The following is an 18,519-nucleotide window of genomic DNA, read 5'->3' on the forward strand; positions in this document are numbered from 1 at the left end:
GAATAGTTTCTTTCAGCTGGAGACAAAGTGTGGCTTGCGTACACAATGACGCGCTCGGCTCCATCTTGCGACAGTACAACGACGGCACAAAGGCCAACGTTGCTGGCCTCCGTGTGCAACTCGGTATCACTGTATTCGTCAAATTGTACTAGAACTGGAGGTGTGTGCAGACGTTTCTGGAGTTCACAGAAGGCCTCTTGTTGATCCTGCTCCCGGACAAACGGAACATTACCCTTTTTAACCGTTGCAAAGATAGGGCTATCCTTGAAAAGTTAGCCACGAAGCGTATATAGCGTCTGCAAAGCCCTAGAAAACGGCGGAGTTCCTCTTTGTTCGAAGGTGTTATAAACGAAACAACGGCAATGGTTTTGTCGGGGTCTGGTCGAATGCCTTTGTAGCTGACGACATGGCCTAAAAATTTGAGTTCGTCATACCCGAAATGGCATTTTTCAGGCTTTCGAGACAGGCCAGCAGTACGAATCGCGTCAAGAACTGCTTGTAAGCGCTGGTGACGCTCAAAAGTTTATGACAACACAACAATATCATGTAAATTCATCAGGCATGACTGCCACTTCAGACCTGATATGCGCTGAAATGTATCAGGCACAGAGCACAATCCGAAAGGAAGGACCCTGCATTCGTAGAGTCTATCAGGCGCAACAAATGCGGTTTTCTTGCGGTCACGGTCCTGAACCTCGATTTGCCAGTAGCCGCTGGGAAGTCCATCGATGAGAAGAATCGGGCATGTTGAAGGCAGTCCAAAGAATCGTGGATGCGGGGAACGGGATAAACGTCCTTCTTCGTAAAATTGTCAACACAGAAACGCATTGTACCGTCTTTCTTTTTCACAACAAGCACAGGTGACGCCCATGCACTGGAGGAGGGCTCTATGGTGTCGCCGGAAATCATTTATTGGATTTCACTTGGCATGGCGTCTTGCTCTTTACGGGAAACACGGCGGGCGCTTTGGCACACGGGTTTTTCATTGGGACTTGTAATAATTCTGTGTTTCGTGATATGCGTTTGCTTGACCTTCGACGTTGAAGCGAAACAGTCCGCAAGAGACTGTAAAAGGTTTAGAATGCTAGCTTGTTGTTCACCTGATAATTTAGAAGTCACATCAAGTTTGCTTTTGGCTGGTACGTCACAGTTAGAATCTCTATAATTGTGTCCTACAGTTAAACAAGCAGGATAGTCATTGACTGGCTCCAAATGGGTGATGGCAGTTTGTGGGGCGAATACTGGAATTCATGACTGAAATAAGTCCCTAAAATCTGAGCAGTCCATGACGACAACTGCAAGATGCCGTGGGCTACGCAAACCTGTCGAGCCAACAAACCGACAGATTGCCTTCAGCGAATCTGAGATGGGGAGGATCATCGCCTGTTTCTACGGTGATCAACGTAGTACTCCGCGGTGGTAAAGTAGCGCAGTCACCTGAAGCACGTAACACCGTGGACTGTGGATGATAGTAGGTCGAATGAGGTGCGCGTGCGCTGGAGAAAGTGACAAGCGACTCGCGAAGGTTTGCGACGGCGCCGTACTCCCGAAGAAAGTCCATGCCAAGTATGACCTCGCTAGAGCACTTTGCCAGTATAATTATTGAGCTGACAAATGTGGCCTCACCAGTTTATACCCTCGCAGTGCATTTGCCGATCAGCGTGGGAACATGACTGCCGGCTTTACGGAGCTTAGGTCCTGGCCACTGTGCCGTCACCTTGCGAAGTGCAGTAGCCAGTTGTCTGCTCATAACAAAATAATCGGCACCAGTATATGCAAGAGCGGTTACCGGGCGGTTATCTACAGAAATGATTATGTCGGCTGAAACAGGTTCACGGTTTTCGAAAGAAGGTGCCGATGGTACGCAGTCGTCGTTGTCATCTTTATCGTCGTCGTCATCGCTATCGTCGTCGTCGTCGACTTCGTCGCCGGGGTGTCGCAGCGGAGGATCTTTCGAAGTGCGTTGGACAGCGGCCTCACCCTCGGAGGTCGCTGTTCTTAGTTTCCCCTACATGGGCTCGTGGGCCTGTTGCCCACGGAAGTGGAGGACATAGTGTTGCGGCTAGGTGACGCCGATCGTCGAGGAGGTGGTGATCGTGACTGGCGCCTCTTCGGAGACGAAGATCGGGTCGTTGGCAGGGCTTATTCAAATGATGGGAACGCCGTGTACGGCAACGAAGTTTGACTGCCCAGATATTGGTGGATTTCCCTCGGGCGCTCTCTCTCACGTGAGCGACAAGCGCCGGGGGGATAGCCCTGGAGACCTGTTCTGCGGTAGTAGCAGGCACGGTAACAAGTGGCCCGCTTCACCACAGTGGAAGCAGAGTGGCTGATGCTCAGGTATGCGCCACACGTCTGTCATTCGCGTATTGATTCGGGGGCTCCCGGACTCGTACATATTTGTATGTGAAGCTTGGCCCTGGAAGTAGCACAGCCCTTCTTAAGAAGAAGATGGGTTACGCTGGTTCACGGGCTGCGCAGGTAGCCTCACTGCTTTAGGTCTGGTTTGCAAAAGTGTCTTTGCCGCCGGCGGACTTCTTCGCAGACGATGTCTGTGAGGCATGTTACGGTCGGCTGAAATGGCACTCTCTGTAGTCGATCGAGCTACTCACGCACGACACTACACAAAGCTCTCGAAGCGCAACTGTGTCACAGGGTAACGAGATAGAAGATGCTAATTCCAGGCTGATTTGGCGATTGCAGACGGAGGAGCGTTGCTGAAGGGCTCGCTCCATTGTTGTGACCTCACTGACGAACTCAGCTACTGTAGCTAGAGACCTTCGGCTCAGTCCAGCAAACAGCTTCTCTTTAACTGCACCCATCAGCAGGCGGACCTTCATAGCTTCCGTCATGCCAGGGTCAACACGCTTGAAAAACTGTGAGATGACCTCTACGAACATGGCAACGCTTTCATTCGGCGTTTGAACCTTACTGCCAAGGGCTTACTCTGCTCGCTCTTTTCTGGCGGGGCTGTTGTACGTATCGCGTATCTTCTGTTGAAATTCTTAGCGAGGGGTGATGGATGGCTCGTGGTTACGGAACCATTTTGGGGCAGAGTCCTCTAGGGCGAAGTACACGTTCCTAAACTTTTTGGGTTCATCCCAATAATTGACGGCGGCCACACGATCGAAGTCATCGAGCCAGTCTTCCACGTCCTCAAGAGGCTCACTGTGGAACGGCCGCGGCTAGTGTGACGTGTGGAGAACCACAGACACAGGAAGCTGTCCCGTCCCGTATGTCTCCTGTGTCTGGCTTGCCGTGGTCTGTTCCAGTTTCTGGCGGACAGAGTACATAGATGCCTGCCCTGCCCCTCCAACAGTTTGTCACAAACAAAACCACAAAAGACTTCGGTCGACGCTATAGACCTTTTTATGAAGCTGTCCTGTCACCTTCGTCGTTGTTCTTTTTGGAACGAGCCAACTTGCCTAGCATGTTGCATGAAATTGCTGCGAGTTACTGTCAGTTGTGTCAAGGTCGTGGTAATAAGTGCGCACACACACACACACACACACACACACACACACACACACACACATATATATATATATATATATATATATATATATATATATATATATATATATATATATATATATATATATATATATATATATATATAGCGTCTGCAGCACAATCACTACTTCAACGGATTATCCAGAGAAAAACTAAAAGTAAAGGCTTGGCACCGTGGAAAATTAGGCGTCGCGTTGTCACAGCGTTTGTACGCCGGACCCCGTTTGAAATGTGTGAGCATTATGCCAATAGGCCGTTTTACAAATGTGTGGGTTGTCTCATAGAAGGCTTTCAGCTGATGTAAAGAATAGGGAACTTCAGAAGACATAGTAATTTAGTTTGTAATGGGTAGTCCAGCAGTGGTTCGAAAAAACGAGTGTGTTTGCTGTCTCGTCTCCTTTTCCCGAACCAAATCTGCGCTCCCTTTGCAAGATATTGAAACGGGCAGAGGTATAAGATTAAATGGGACCGTGTTTACTCTGCAGAAGATATGGCCGGTACAACCAGTACGGTGGAACGATGGGCTAGACCCAGTGCGTCGGCCCTTTCATCTCGTTGGTGACTGTCTTCTTATTCGCTTTCGTGGCACCATGACACCCGACGACGTAAGCGCCAACACGGCGCCTGCTAGATGGCGGCAGCACGGTACCCCTTGAGACAACCCACGCGGACGGCATCAGATGACGTCAATCACGGGGAAGCTTCGGCAGGAGTTATCTTATGAGAGATATCACTCAGTTGTCGGACGACGCGGTAACGGCGAGAGTAACGTGAGGGCAGTTTTTTCGATAGGCCCACACATCGTGAACGCGTCCAGAGGGGGACGAGGTCACCGGCAGAAAACTGGTCATCGCGATGACAGTTGCAATAAAGAAATTTCTGTCTCGCCTTCCACCCAGGAAAGCGACAGTAGGCAATCTGGCGTGCCTTACCGGTTGTAGCTATGGCGTCGCGAGAGTACTCAGAAGGGGACTCGAGAGCAGTTAGCAGGAGCGTGTTCAAAGGAACTGTCGGGTCACGTCCAAAGAGGAGATAGAAGGGCGATTCGAGAGGGGTACCGTGATGTGATGAGTTGTACGTGAACGTCACAAATTGGAGGGTGGCATTCCAGTCACGATGATATGAGGAGACACACTTCGAGAGCATATCTGTAAGTGTTCGGTTCAGGAGTTCAGTGAGGTCGTTCGTTTGAGGGTGATATGCTGTCATTGACTTGTGTTTCGTGGCACAAGAGCGAAGTATATCTTTGATAACACTAGATGAAAAGCAGCGGCCCCTGTCTGTGAGAAGCTGGAGAGGAGTTCCCTGGTGTAAGATGATGTCTTGGAGCAGGAAGTCTGCGACGTACGCAGCGCGACTGGTCTTGTTGGCTTATGTGATGGCGTAGCGGGTTGAGTAATCCGTTGCAACGGCAATATACTTATTTCCAGCTCTTTAGGTAGGGAGAGGGCCCACCAGGTCGAGTCCAACGCGATAAAATGGTTCGATGGGGTATATAAATTGGCTGAAGGGTTCTGGAGGGAAGCAAAGGCCAGAAAGCCCAGGCCAGAAGAATTGCCGCTGAACACGGCCGTACGTCCCGGCAACACCCAGGTGGCCAGAATTGGGCACATCACTGACTTGCGCGAGTACAGCGTCCCTGAGATGAGAGGAAGCGACAATCAGCAGTCCGTTTCCTTCTGGTGGAATATTTCAGCGGTATAAGATGCCGTCTAAAATGAGCAACATGCTATGCGAAGGATCTGATGTGTCACAAGAGAGGCGGTAGACGAGGTTGTACAAAGATGAATCACGTTCTTGCTCCTGGCCGATGTCGAGGATGACGGAGAGCGTGAATATTCCAGAAGATGCATCAGTGGAGCCTGGAGCGTATACCGGAGACCGACACAAGCAATCTGCATTCTGGTGTAGCCTACCAAATTTGTACACCACTCTGTAGGTGAATTTCTGAAGACGTAGTGTTCAGCTACGTAGGTCACCCATAGGATCTTCAAGTGTCGAGAGCCAAGAGAGAGCATGATTGTCGATAGTAAAGCTGAAAGGTCAGCCGTATGACTACGGCCGGAGTTTGCTCTCTGCCTATATGGGTGTGAAGAAATCGCTCGCTGTAATAGAGTAATTGCATTAAGTGTGGTATAGCAGGCGACTTGCACGCGCAATATCTTGTCATCCCCACGTTGAGCTAGAACAGCGCCAATACCATAGCCACTAGCATGTGTAAGGACGTCTGTAGGGGCATATGGTTCACAGCGAGCAAGGATTGGCGTAGTAGTGGGTAGGGGGAGAAAGCGTTTGAAGCAAGCAGCTTGGTCAGGACCTCATGAAAAGTGGGCACCTCTCTTTACAAAGATCAGTCAGAGGCCGATGAATGTACGCAACATTTCGCACATATCGATGGAACTAATTGCACAAGCCTACAAAGCTTCGGACATTCTTGGCACAGGTTGGTACAGGAAGATCGAGAACATCATGAACATTTGCGGCAACGGGGCGGACGTCAAACACCAAAGTGGCATTTCATTAATTCTGTTGTAGCCCAGCTGCACGGAAGGCTAAAAGAATAGACAAAAGGCGTTTAAGGTGTGTCGCGAAGGTCGGCGAGAACACGATGACGTCGTCGAGGTAACACATGCATATAGACCACTTAAAGCTGCGCAAGAGAGCTCGAAGGTGTCTGGAGCATTGAACAACATGAACGGCATGACTTAAAATAGATAAAGCCCATCAGGAGTAACAAATGCAATTTTCTCAAGTTCCGTGTCATCGACGGCAATCTGCCAGTAAGCGGAGCGCAGGTGTATTGCTGAAAACTACGTCGCACGTTGTAGGCAATCCAAGCGTCGTCTATGCGTGGCAGTGGATATACATCCGTCTTTGTTATCTTGTTGCCGTTATTATCTACAGAACATTCACCTGTGGTCCTTCTTTTCACCAAAACCACAAGAGTCACCCACGGGCTCGACGATTGTTTAATGTGTGGCTCGGCGTGTGACCTGCGAAAGGGCGATCTGTGAGTAGGCGGTGCATCGCCGGTGTGTATTCGATGCCGCACAAGCAAGGTTTATCCCAGAGGCCGAACGTGCATGTCAAGAATGTCGGAATAAGCTGCGAGCACCTGAACATCGTTGGTTTTACCGGTGAAATGCCCAGAACTATCATCTTGGTAATGTCGTCGTGCGCTGGAGGTGACGTTGTAGAGAGAGCATTGCAGGCGCAGGAAGAGTTGGTAGAAGATGGATGAGACGAGCGGGAATAAAGTTCGTTCTCATGCAACGGTGACAGTACCGGAGGGTAGAATTCAAAATTCGGTAGCGGAAGGGAAGTTCTGTTGGCCAATATGGTGACAACGATGTGAGGGAACAACACTATGTGCGAAGGTAAGGCACTAATACAGGGATTTAAGACAAAGTTACCATCATGTGCACAGGGGTTGGGCACAGCAGTTATACGTATCGTAGCTGCGGTGGTAGAAGAACAAAGTCTGCACAACAGAGCTGGATTGGCACTGTGCCTGGAAGGCCGGTGACACCAGGCAAATTAGGTTGGACTACACAAGCCGAGCAGTCAAATATAGGTGAGTGCGCAGATAAGAAATCAAGGCCAAGGATCACGTTGTAAGGACACTGGTGAAATACATGGAGCAAACCGGATGTGTGGCAACCGCCAACAATGACGCAAGCGTCACACATTCCTAGAACCGCGGGAGTTCCCCCATCAGTTACTCGTAATACGAGGGACTCGGCAGGTGTGAGCCCTTGAGCCGCTTCTCGAGGTCAGTGCTCTTGAGTGAGATGTGTGCGAAGATGTCGATCGATCAGGGCCATCACAGGTAGGGTCTCTGATTCCACGGCGATTAGGTTCTGACCTGTAGTCAAGGTAAGGAGAGAATTTGCAGGTCGGCGGTCCAATGCAGCGTCACCTCTCGGGGCTGCATCCATCGGTGTACAGAAGCCTGCTGCGATCATAAACGACGGGGCGGGGGCGAGCAGGACCGATGATCGTGTGGCGACCGCGAACGGCTCGAGCATCTGGGCGAAGCAGTAGGGCCGCAGACACGGTATGTCGGGTTGTTTAGAGCATAATGTCGCGGGCACTGGCTGTCATTGTGGCTGTAGTAAAATGTGGAGCGTGAAACCGAGGGCTGACAATAAGGGTAATAGCGAAAAATGTGCCCCTCGCCCCTACAACGGAAGCAGGTGGGCTTATAGTTACGGGTTTGCCGTTGGGCTGGATCCCGATTGCGTGGAAACATCGATGAAAGCCGATCAACAAGGGCAGTAGGTCCAACTGAATGGTCGGTTATGCAGCACAACGGTTGAATTCCGGCACTGGCCAGTTTTCCACGGATAACTGGATAGATGAGGGAGATTGTCGACTGAGTATTCTCCGAAGGACGTACGAAAGAAGATGGCGACGCAGCCTCAATTTCGCGCCGCACAATTCGGACAACGCTGTCCGTAGCGGACGACTGAAAGGACGGATGAGTGTCTTCGCACGACGGCGTCGCAGGCAGCTTGCAGTCGCGTGCCTTGGCGGCTCCCTTGGCGGTCAACGGTCCAGTTGTTGTCACCCTCCGACGTCTCCGTGTCGCTAGACGTGGACACGCCGCCGTGTTTGGAGCCACGCGTAGTCTCCGTGCTTCGACAGCTTGCGGCGTTGATGCATGTCTGTATTGCGTTGATGCATTAAACGCGCCTACAGGTCCCTTCTCCACCGGCCGCGCCGGGAGCCTCAAAAACGCGTAGGAAGCCTCACCGCCCCGTGTCCCTTGCCATACCTGAAAACGGTGACAGAGGAGGAGCCTTAGCGAACGCCAGAGCTGCAGCTGGCGCCACGGAGATGGTCACGCACCAGGCCCTGGGAGGCACGCGAAGACCACCTGTGGAAATACTTTATGCGACCAGGATGACACAAAGTGGGATAATAGTTATCGCTGTCACCAGCCCAACTAACTAAAATTTAATAATCAACTTTTTTTACTGCAGAATGTATGCATTTTTATGGAATAGTTCGATGCAGTCGTGTTTCTAGAGAGTCCCACTTGGAAGAATTCTAGCATGTCTACGCTCCGAGATTTCCGACTCCAAATTTTATTCGTTCTTTGCATAGTCACGCATGTAAGAGAGAGGATTGCTACAAGGTTCCTCCCTGACCTGACGCGGCTGTAGTACGGTGTTGAAGGTGTGGGATGGTTCACGTCCATAAAGAAGAAAAAATGCTGAGCAGCCTGTGGTAGCCTAAGCGGCCGCATTATATACGTACGTCACAAAAGGTACGACCTCGTCCCAATTGGAATGATCAGACGCAACATACATGGTGAGCATCTCACCAAGAGTGCGATTGAATCGTTCCGTTAGTTCGTTAGTCTGTGGGTGATGCGCCCTAGTGGTATAGCTGAATAGCGCGGCACGCGGCGAGTAGCTCGGTAATAACTTCGGACAAGAAGACATGGCCTCGGTCGCTGAGCAGTTCTTGCGGTGCGCTGTGCCGTAAGATCAAATACCGTAAGATGAATGCGGCGACGTCGCGACGAGCAGCACCCGAAGCAAGTGCAGCAGTTTCGGCATATCTTGTGACGTGGTCTGCTGCGACAATTATCCAACTATTTCCGTTAACAGTGCGTAGAAGAGGCCCATAAAGGTCAATGCCAACCCGGTCAAAAGGACGTTGCAGGACATGGTAAATGTTGCAGAGGGCCTGTCGTATGAGGAGAGGTTTTGCGTCGCTGACAGGCTGCATATGACTGAATGCATCTGAATGCATTTGCGGACATAAGAATGCATACCGCACCAGTAGTACCGCTGGCGTAGCCGCTCGTAGGTTTTCAGGACGCCAGCATGAGCTTGTTGTGGGTCGGCGTTGAAATACCTGCATATCTCGGAACGCAAATGGCGATGGATGACTAGCTACCATTTGCGAACATCTCACTGATCGTTTCAGCGGTAGAAGATGGCGTCCCGTAGCACGAAATGGGGAGCCTGGCGACGAAGGGCTCGAGGGTATGTAGACATTGAAGAAAGGTTAAGAATGTCAATGAGAGACACAATCAACGGATCCTTTCTCCATTCAGACGGCATGTCAGTAACAGCAAGCGTAGCAACCGGGCACTCCACGGATGAGGGTGGCGTTTTGTGTGATTGCATAGGCGATCGGGACAGCGCATCTGCATCAGAATGTTGACGCCCGCAGCGATAGATGACGCGAATGTCAAGTTCTTGTAGCCCAAGAGCCCAACGTCCAAGACGCCCCGACGGGTCTTTGAGTCACGCAAGCCAGCAGAGTGCGTGGTGGTCTGTCACAACGTCGAATGGATGGTCAATCAATTAAGGACGAAATTTGTGTAAGGCTCAAACTATAGCCAAACATTCTTTTTCTCTGGCAGAATAATTGGTTCCTGCCTTCGTGAGGGCACGGCTCGCATATGGAACCACGTATTCCGCAATGCCAGGCTTGCGTTCTGCAAGGACGGCTCCAAGACCAACACCGCTGGCTTCCGTATGAACGTCGGTCGGCGCACTCGAATTGTAGTGGCGTAGAACAGGCGATGGGGTAAGCAGACGACGCAAAGTGGTGAAGGCTTGGTTACATGCCAGAGTCCTATCGCGAATGTCACCAGGGCCAGCCAAGAGCTTTGTCAGGGGAGCGATGATGCAGGCGAAATTGCGCACAAAGCGCCGAAAATGAGAGCAATGACCGACAACACTTCGGAGCTCTTTCACAGTAGTCGGCAGCGGAAGTTCTGCGACAGCACGAAGTTTTTCAGGGTCGGGAAGGACGTGACATGGCCAAGTATGGTCAGCTGGCGGGCTACGAAGCGGCACTTTTTTAAGGTAAGTTGAAGGTTGGTGTTGGCAAGGCAAGTAAGGACTTCGCGTTAGACGAGAGAGGAGAGTGGTGAAATCAGGGGAAAACTAGCGCGCCGTCCAAATAACACAAACACGTCTTCCATTTGAGGCCTCGCCGAATATTTTCCATCATCCTTTCGAATGTCGTGGGCGCATTGCAGAGGCCGAATGGCATTACTGTAAACTCATACAGGCCATCAGACTTAATGAAAGCTGTCTTCGAGCGGTCGGATTGATCCACTCAGACTTGCCAGCAGCCTGATCGCAAGTCCAGAGAAGAAAAGAATTCGGCGCCATGTAGGCCATCCAGGGCGTCATCTATGCGCAGAAGAGAATGGACATCTTTTCCTGTAATCTTTTTGAGGCGACGATAGTCCACACAGAAACGAATCGAGCCATCTTTCTTCTTTTGACTGGCATCGAATGCCATGAATACCATCGTTACCATCATTGTTGCATCAACATGCTATGCAAGATACGTTGGCGCTTGTCCTGTGTCGTTCTCCCTCTCGTGATCGTCTTAGTTGGCGCTGTTCCTTCCCAATTCAAGTATGCACCATCTAGCCCAGATGAATGTTGTCCTGAACTATAAATAGGCTGACGATGATGATGATGAGTGCGATGGTCCTCCAATCATTGAAGAAACAGAAATAATAGCAACGAACGCGCAAGAAAACACTAGACTCATCATTGAGGCAGCGGCTATCGCAGAAGGCAACTGCGTTAGCAAACCATCCCTAGCGTTCACTGTTAAAGAATTTGCATATTTGGGGTCTCTATGGGGAAGGCCGCTTTGTCATTTGTCATGATCATGTTGTCTTGCACGATTGTAACTGATTATAATCAAATGCGCGAAAGTGTACAAACATACCTTTCTGTAATAAACACCAGTTTGTGCTTGTCCTTTTCGCCTTTTTGGTATCCCGTATCCATTCTTGCGCTAGTCACTTCAGCAGTTGAAACGAGAGCAGTGCACACGTGGGTATGACCTAACAGCTTTGTTCCATATTATTGGCACCAGCCTAACAGTTGGTTGCGTTCTGGGTTTGCCTGTTCTGCAAAAGCTGAGGTTGACTAAGACGATGGCCTACTCTCATTGAAGGTGTCGGACGGCAACTGTCTGGTTCCATTAGATTAGGCTCAATAGCTTTTGCCATATATATAATAGTTACACTGGTTGAGTGCTGCGTAAACTGTTCCATGCACTACGACCAACACGAAGCTCTGCAATTCGATCAAGATTCCGTAAGTGCTGACTTTCGGCGCAGCCGACGACATCTAGGACTACCGCCAGAACTGGACCTTCTTACAGTAAAGTGTACTTCCATTACAACCAGTTCAACGAGCAGCCAGGCTGAAGAGACCACCACTAGCCTGCTGCGTGGATTTTCAACACGTCACGAATCCCAAAGTCATTTGACGGAGACGAGTTCGAGCATATTGTGCCTGGCTGGACCACCACAATAGAGTTGCCGGCGCGAATGAATGGAACAACCACCGGAAGCTCCGGTATGTCTACTTCGTACTCTAGGATTCGGCGCGCATCCGGTTTGAAAACTACAAAGCTCGTTTGACGACCTGGCAAGATTTTTGGGGACAGCTGTGCAATGCCTACGGGTGTACGGAGCAAAAAAGAACGTGCTTTTAGTTCCGGAAATGAATGAGCAAATGAGAGTGTCGCCATGTACGTTGAGGACATGTCGCGATTATTCCGACGCGGGGATACCGGAGTGACAGAAAAAAAACAGTACGCTTGTTGATACAGGGCGTGAAAGAGTAGTTCTTCGCAGATTGGTGCACATTCGGCCAGGTACCGTAGCCGAATTTCCCAACGACGCAGAATCGATGGAGCGTGCACTACGGAAGCGATCGTCGCAGTACGGGCGCCCAAGTAATTTTCCATTTCTGTCGTAGTACATGGCCACCCCTGATTTGACGACCTTCAGGGAGCTCGTGCGCAGTATTGTAAGCGAGCAGCTGCAACAAGTTCAGCCAATGTCTTCTCAATTCCATGTGACTGCTTTAAGTTATGTGGTTCGCGAAGAGCTCAGAGAATTGGTAGAACCGCTGGTCGCGCCACCAGCAGAAGCCCTTCCCATGACGGACGCCGAAGCCTTCAGAGCTCCTATGCCAGCAGTCGGCTATCCATCCCGTCCACGCACGCAAGAGACGACACTGTACTCCTCGAGTCCTCAGTACTTTTCGTGCCCTCTGCCTTAGGCAAACCCAAGTCTAAACGTGCGGAAATCCAGTGTGTGGCACACTCCCGATAATCAGCGACTCTGCTACCATTGTGGCAAAGCAGGTCACCTATACAGAGAGTGCACATACCGCCAGGCAGCCCTTCCTAGCTTTAGCCCAGACGCAAGTTCACACCCTGATGGTGAGCGTCCCCGAGCTATTGTCGAATACTTGGCGAGCCACCAGTCCCCGACTATTCCGTGGCGCCAGTCCGGCTCTCCATCTCCTCAAAGTCCTACGTCACCTGCCCAAAACTTGCCATTCACAAAAGGCGTTGGAGCAGATCCATCAGGTCCGCAGGCCCAAGCCTGGGAACCTAGGAGCAGTGAACTCCGGGCATGGAGCCGCTGTTGACGGCTCTATAAAACAATATCCTTACCCGATACGCCAGCCGATCACCAACGATTCCCTTTCACAGCCTCATGCCGTCGACTACAAAAAGTGTTTCCGCAGACATCCCCATTCATGTCGCCAACTACCCGGTCACTGCCTTCGTGGCCACAGCCTCCAGTTATTCGGTTATGACTGCCGACTAGCTGCTGCTTGAGAAAACTTCAGACACCGTGGCTTGGGCCAAACCTCCAGCTAGCAGGTGGTCATCTCTTGACGCCGATTGGGAGATGCACTCCCAGGCTTCAAATCCGTCATTCAACATACGTTGCTTTTGTTATCGTGTTGTGCGGCTGCTCGCCGAAAGTCATCCTTGGGATAAATTTTCTTTGCGAGCGCGGTGCTGTCGCAATATTCGGAAGCTGATTACAACGTTTTCCGACAACTACGCCGCAGCGCTGCGAGATAGTAAAACGCACAAGGCAGCACTGCGTTTTTCTTGATGACAGTATGACACTTCCGCCGGGAACTGGTATGTTCATATTTGTTGAAAGTGACTGCGACCGTAATAGCGGCGTCGCTGAAGAAAACATGTCGGTGCTCTTGGCTTGGCTAGTCTGTGTCTTGCCTGGCAGTATTCAACTGAACCGCCAAATGATTGAGTTTTTAGCGGCGACCTTCCGCGGCGAGTACCAACACCTGGAAAAGCAAATGGGTATTACTCACTTTGAAGAGATTGGGGATGCAATCTCATACGCTTGCTGTGCTTTCTGCAGCCGTTAAGCGTAACACCGTCGTCGTCAGTACAGTCGATGTAAGCCCTGACCTCTCAACCACACAGAAAGAGCGAATACGAAGTATTGTATGCATGTTCAGTTATTTTTTCGCATCCATCTCAGAAGTAACACAGATCTTCTTTGCGAAGCACTGTATTATAACGGACCCGACCGAACATCGCTGGCGTCGGCACACCTACCGCGTGTCAAAAAAGCAGCAAGAGGTGATCGATTGTCATGTGAAGCAAATGATAGACGACGACATAATTCAACACCCAACCAGCTAATCGGCGTCCCCCTTTGTACTTCTCAATAAGAAGGAAGCCACACTTCAGTTTCTTGTGGAGAAACTCAAACTGAACAGGATGAAGAAAAAAGATGTCGAAATAGCGAAACGACTTCTTTCGTAACTCCTGATGGCCTGTACGAATTTAAGGTGCTGCCCTTCGAATTATGCTCAGCACCTGTGACTTTCCAATGGATGATAGACACCATCTGTCAGGCCTCAAATGGGAGTAGTGTCCCTTGTATTTATATGACGTCGTTGCTTTTTCTCGCACATTTGAACAACATTTGCAACGACTTCAGCCCATGTTCCTTGCAATTGCACCTGCACTCCTGTCATCAAAACCTGAGCAATGCCATTTAGGTTACCAGGTGCTCGGCGAGACCCAGAAAGAAGTGTGGCTGTTGCAGCATTTCCACCAGCAGCGAACAAACGTGATGTGCGCCGCTTCTTGGGCTTCTGCTCATAATACAGACTCTTCGTTTAACATTTTTACAAGTTCGCAGAAACCGTTTGTTTGGGGACCGGAGAAGAGGGACACATTCTCCGAAAGTCAGCAGCGCCTCCAAACACCACCTTTTTTGGACACTTTGATAAAGATGGCGACACTGAACTGCACAATGATGCTAGCAGCATGGCTCTTAGTTCAGTCTTCATCCATTGGCAAGACGGCGTTGAAATGATATCGCTTATGCTAGCCGAACCTTAACATCTGCAGAAACCAACTACTCCAGTAGCGGAAGGGAATGCTTAGCGGTCGTCCTTGTGATAGATAAGATTCGAGCATATTTATACGGCAGTTCATTCAGAGTGGTTGCCGACCACAATGCCCTTTGTTGGCTAGCAAACCTTAAAGGCCCTTCAGGTCCTCTTGCCAGATGGAGCATTCGCCTGCAAGAATTTGACGCAAGAACGTTTACAAATCGGACTGGAGGCACGCTGATGCTGACTCGTTCGGGTGCTCTACTTGCAACGGTGTGAAGTGGTACCGATGACGACGGTCGTTTCGTCTGCGCTGTCAATATGTCCGACTTGGCTCAACAACAGCGGAACGATTTGAAACTCAGGCAACTTATGGACAACCTTGAAGGCCGCAGTTCCTTCTTTCAAAGACATTCGGCATTCACTATCTTCGTTCTGTCTCCGCAGCAATACGTTGTACAAAAAGAACTTCTATCCATCAGCGAATGGACTTTTCCCTGTTGTTCCGTCCGCTCTGCGTGCCGTGGACAGAATTCGCCAACGCTACTACTGGCCCAAGCTCACCCATGAAGTCAAGCATTGCACGAAAACGTGCCGCCACTGCCAGCGCCGAAAGTTTTCACATCGGCGCCAGGCCGCTTCATTGAAGTATGTTACACCACCAACGCTACAATTTCAATAGATTGGCATGGACTTGCTCGGGCCCTGCGCTAAGTCTTGTGGTGGCGACCGCTGGATCGTGGTTGTGACTGATTATCTGACGCAATACTGCGAAACTAGAGCTATTTTACGAGCCATTTCGAGTGACGTCACATACTGCATCCACAATATCGTCCTCCGGCAGGGTGCACCAGCGGTAGTTATAACAGATTGTGGTACAGCTTTCACAGTACAGGTGATGCAAAACATGATGCTTAGGGGGACAGCTCATCGCCGAGCCACTGCATACCATACTCAGACCAACGGTCGTAAGGAGCGGTTGCATAAGGCAATCGCTGACTTGCTTTCCACGTATGTCCACAGTGACCGTAAGAGCTGGGACGATGTTTTGCCTTACGTTACATTCGCATTCAACACTGCGGTTGAAGAAACTCCTGGGTTCACTTCCGGTTGCTCCACGGCCGTGAGGTAACCATGCTAGACCCGAGCAATACGAAACTACCGCCGACGTGGAAGAAGTTTCCGGTCTCGCAGACACAGCTCGTAAGCTTATATGCGAGCTAATACAGAATCAGCAATGCATAGACTCCCAGACGCATAACGCTCGCCATCGCGAGGTTCACTACCAGCCCAAACATCAAGTTTGGGTATAGACCCCGATTCGAAACGCGACTGGTCAATCCCGTTCTGTGTACCCGACGGACTTGTCCACGTTTCCACGATGAAACCGTACCATTCACGTTGACAAGGCCATTCTCATCGCCACTCACCTTCATCCCCCTTATGTGACACTTCCTTCTTCAGAAATTTATAAGTGCTGCCATGTGTGTGTATTGTATTTTTCCTCTCTTTTTTGCGTTTGAAGCATGCAGACGATGCTTTCTCGAATAGAGGTAATGCCATGAACACTACAGTTGGCTGTGTAGTGGTCTTGCCGCTACTGCAGAAGCTGAGGTCGACGTCAACGAAGACGCACTCTCATTGATGGTGTCGGACAGCAACTTTCTACTTCCATTACAGAAAACTCAACAGTGTTTGTCATATAGAGTACCGTGACTATACAAAAACAAAAAAAAAACTTTCGCGAAGGGTGTCATGCGCGTGGCAAACACTGATTCGCCCTAGCAACTGGTGGAGCTCAACACTTAGATGCGTTTCGCTCTAAATGACCCTGGTGAATTTTCTGCGAAGTATATCTTTGCCACTCGGGCGGGTGCATTCATGGTTTCCTGACCACACTGGGCTAAGCGTTAACTTCCATTTCCTTTGCCCTGTCATTGCCTAACACGCAGCCACGCATAATGGCGTTCTTTTTCAGCGGCTGAGCAATGTGAACCGCAATGCGCTCAGATGAAGCACAATGTGATGTCATAGGTATAACGAAACTCGACATGCGAAACAACCTAAAACGATTTTCTTAGTTCAATGTGAGATTTATCAGCGATAGAAAAAATCATATATAAACAAGTTTTAGTAACTCTGCTTTTAGGGCACCTTGACAGAACACTTATTCACACCTGAGAAACGCGCTGGAGTAAGTCGGATGGCTTCACAAGAATATACCACTAAAGAAACTTTCGAAATACGTCTAATATTACCGGATCGAAGTATGTGAACGGTCTAGCTGGTGATCCATGATACAAATTCACAGCGCTAAGCACCTTAGGTGTTTGTCCATGAAATGCTAGATGTGAGAAATCAAGCTTTATTGTGTTAAAATCAAGGCAAATGTTGCAGAAATTATGTGCATCAAGCATTTCCTTATCCTACGCAAATCCTAATAACATTTGTTCCTAGCTGATGCTTTATAACGGGAACTACTGTCACCATTAATTAACACGTTTCCTTCTTTATTGCAGAAAAAACGGAATGCACATACTGGGTTCCGAAAAGTGCTGTCGGAAATCGCAAGTGGATTTGTGACTTCATATTCAATGAATTTTGCAAGTCTCAAGCGATTGTAGTAAATCACACCAACATAAAAACTTGCTATTAAACTCACGACAACTCTTATACAAAATAATTGTGCCTTCTTCAAGTACTCCAGTAATCTGGCCTGTCAGACATTTCAAGAAATCATATGAAATACTCTTTTCATGCAAAAGTATTATATGACTCATGAAGCGTTAATCCGGTGGTGTGGCCTGAGATGCTAAAAAAAAGCTCACCGATGATTAAGATTCTCCATAATGCGAAATTTGAGTGCAGTTGAAGATGTGTTTTCCTTTCGCAATATATTGAGGGAAAGAATTTGAGAGAGACATTTAGCAGAGACGGCAGTCATCGAAAGCCTTATGTGCGGGTCAATCATGGTGGCTCGTTTACATGACTCGTCGAAGGTTCCTTTGTAACCGCTGGTGCCACTAGGCTTCCAGAACATACTACACAATCCGCATCGCGCATACTACCAGATTACAAAACAGTCGCAAACCACGACAATCGAAACATGCGCGAACGAGACCAAACCAAGGAAACCAAACAAGCGCGAGCAAGAGCTGATGGGAACACACAATAGTACGCATAGAGCGGTCGGGCGTGTCCGCATAACATATCCAGCTTTTCTGGACACGTACCAACTAGCACCCCAAGCGGCCCCTGCGCGAAGCTAGCGCATTTTCAATGCGACGAGTGGGTTTTTCTTGAATAACAAAAGCTACTGGCAGAATATTGAAAAAGGCAGGTGCAAGATATGCTCTAGAAGACAATGCACACGAGCCAAATGGAGTGAGGACGCTGATGCAAGCAAGAATTTTGTTCCCAGAGCGGTGAAAACTTCAGAAATGGAAGCCTACGGAAACAACAAAAATTTGTACTTGATTTTCGAGGCACATACGGTAGCTATGGTAAAACCACGGTGTCTATCGTAAAAGTCGCAGCAGCGTACGCAGTCAGGAGACTCAGCTTTCGATTGACTCTCCACACATGGCGTATCACTTTTCACAAAAGCGATTTCTGACACACAGTCATGCAAGTTCACGTGGTATCTAGAAAAATCCCGAGCGTTTCCCTTGCGGTAGCGTTGGAAACCGTGGACGAGCCGTTTAGCCGTTCGCACCTATCGTTCCGCGTCATACTGTCAGCGGTTCGATCCTGGCTGCGTGATGCGTTTTCCTAACGCTACGTAGAACTTTTTCGACAGTCTTCCTTCAGATGGCCGAAACACAAA

The 18,519-nt window shown here is 49.6% G+C and overlaps 1 protein-coding gene across 6 annotated transcripts in view; it reads left to right on the forward strand.

Moving 5' to 3' along the window:
- The window catches only part of LOC129385670 (uncharacterized), a 124,726-nt gene extending 107,350 nt beyond the window's left edge, over positions 1–17,376 (forward strand). For all 6 annotated transcript variants that reach the window (XM_055072555.1, XM_055072557.2, XM_055072559.2 and 3 more), the window contains one exon: positions 17,213–17,376. In XM_055072555.1, the coding sequence (XP_054928530.1) occupies positions 17,213–17,349 (137 nt within the window). In that variant the 3' untranslated portion in view covers positions 17,350–17,376. The remainder of the gene's footprint in view (positions 1–17,212) is intronic.
- The last annotated feature ends 1,143 nt before the right edge of the window (positions 17,377–18,519 follow it).

This window comes from Dermacentor andersoni, chromosome 7 (assembly GCF_023375885.2).
Source record: "Dermacentor andersoni chromosome 7, qqDerAnde1_hic_scaffold, whole genome shotgun sequence".
Classification (NCBI taxonomy): domain Eukaryota; kingdom Metazoa; phylum Arthropoda; class Arachnida; order Ixodida; family Ixodidae; genus Dermacentor; species Dermacentor andersoni.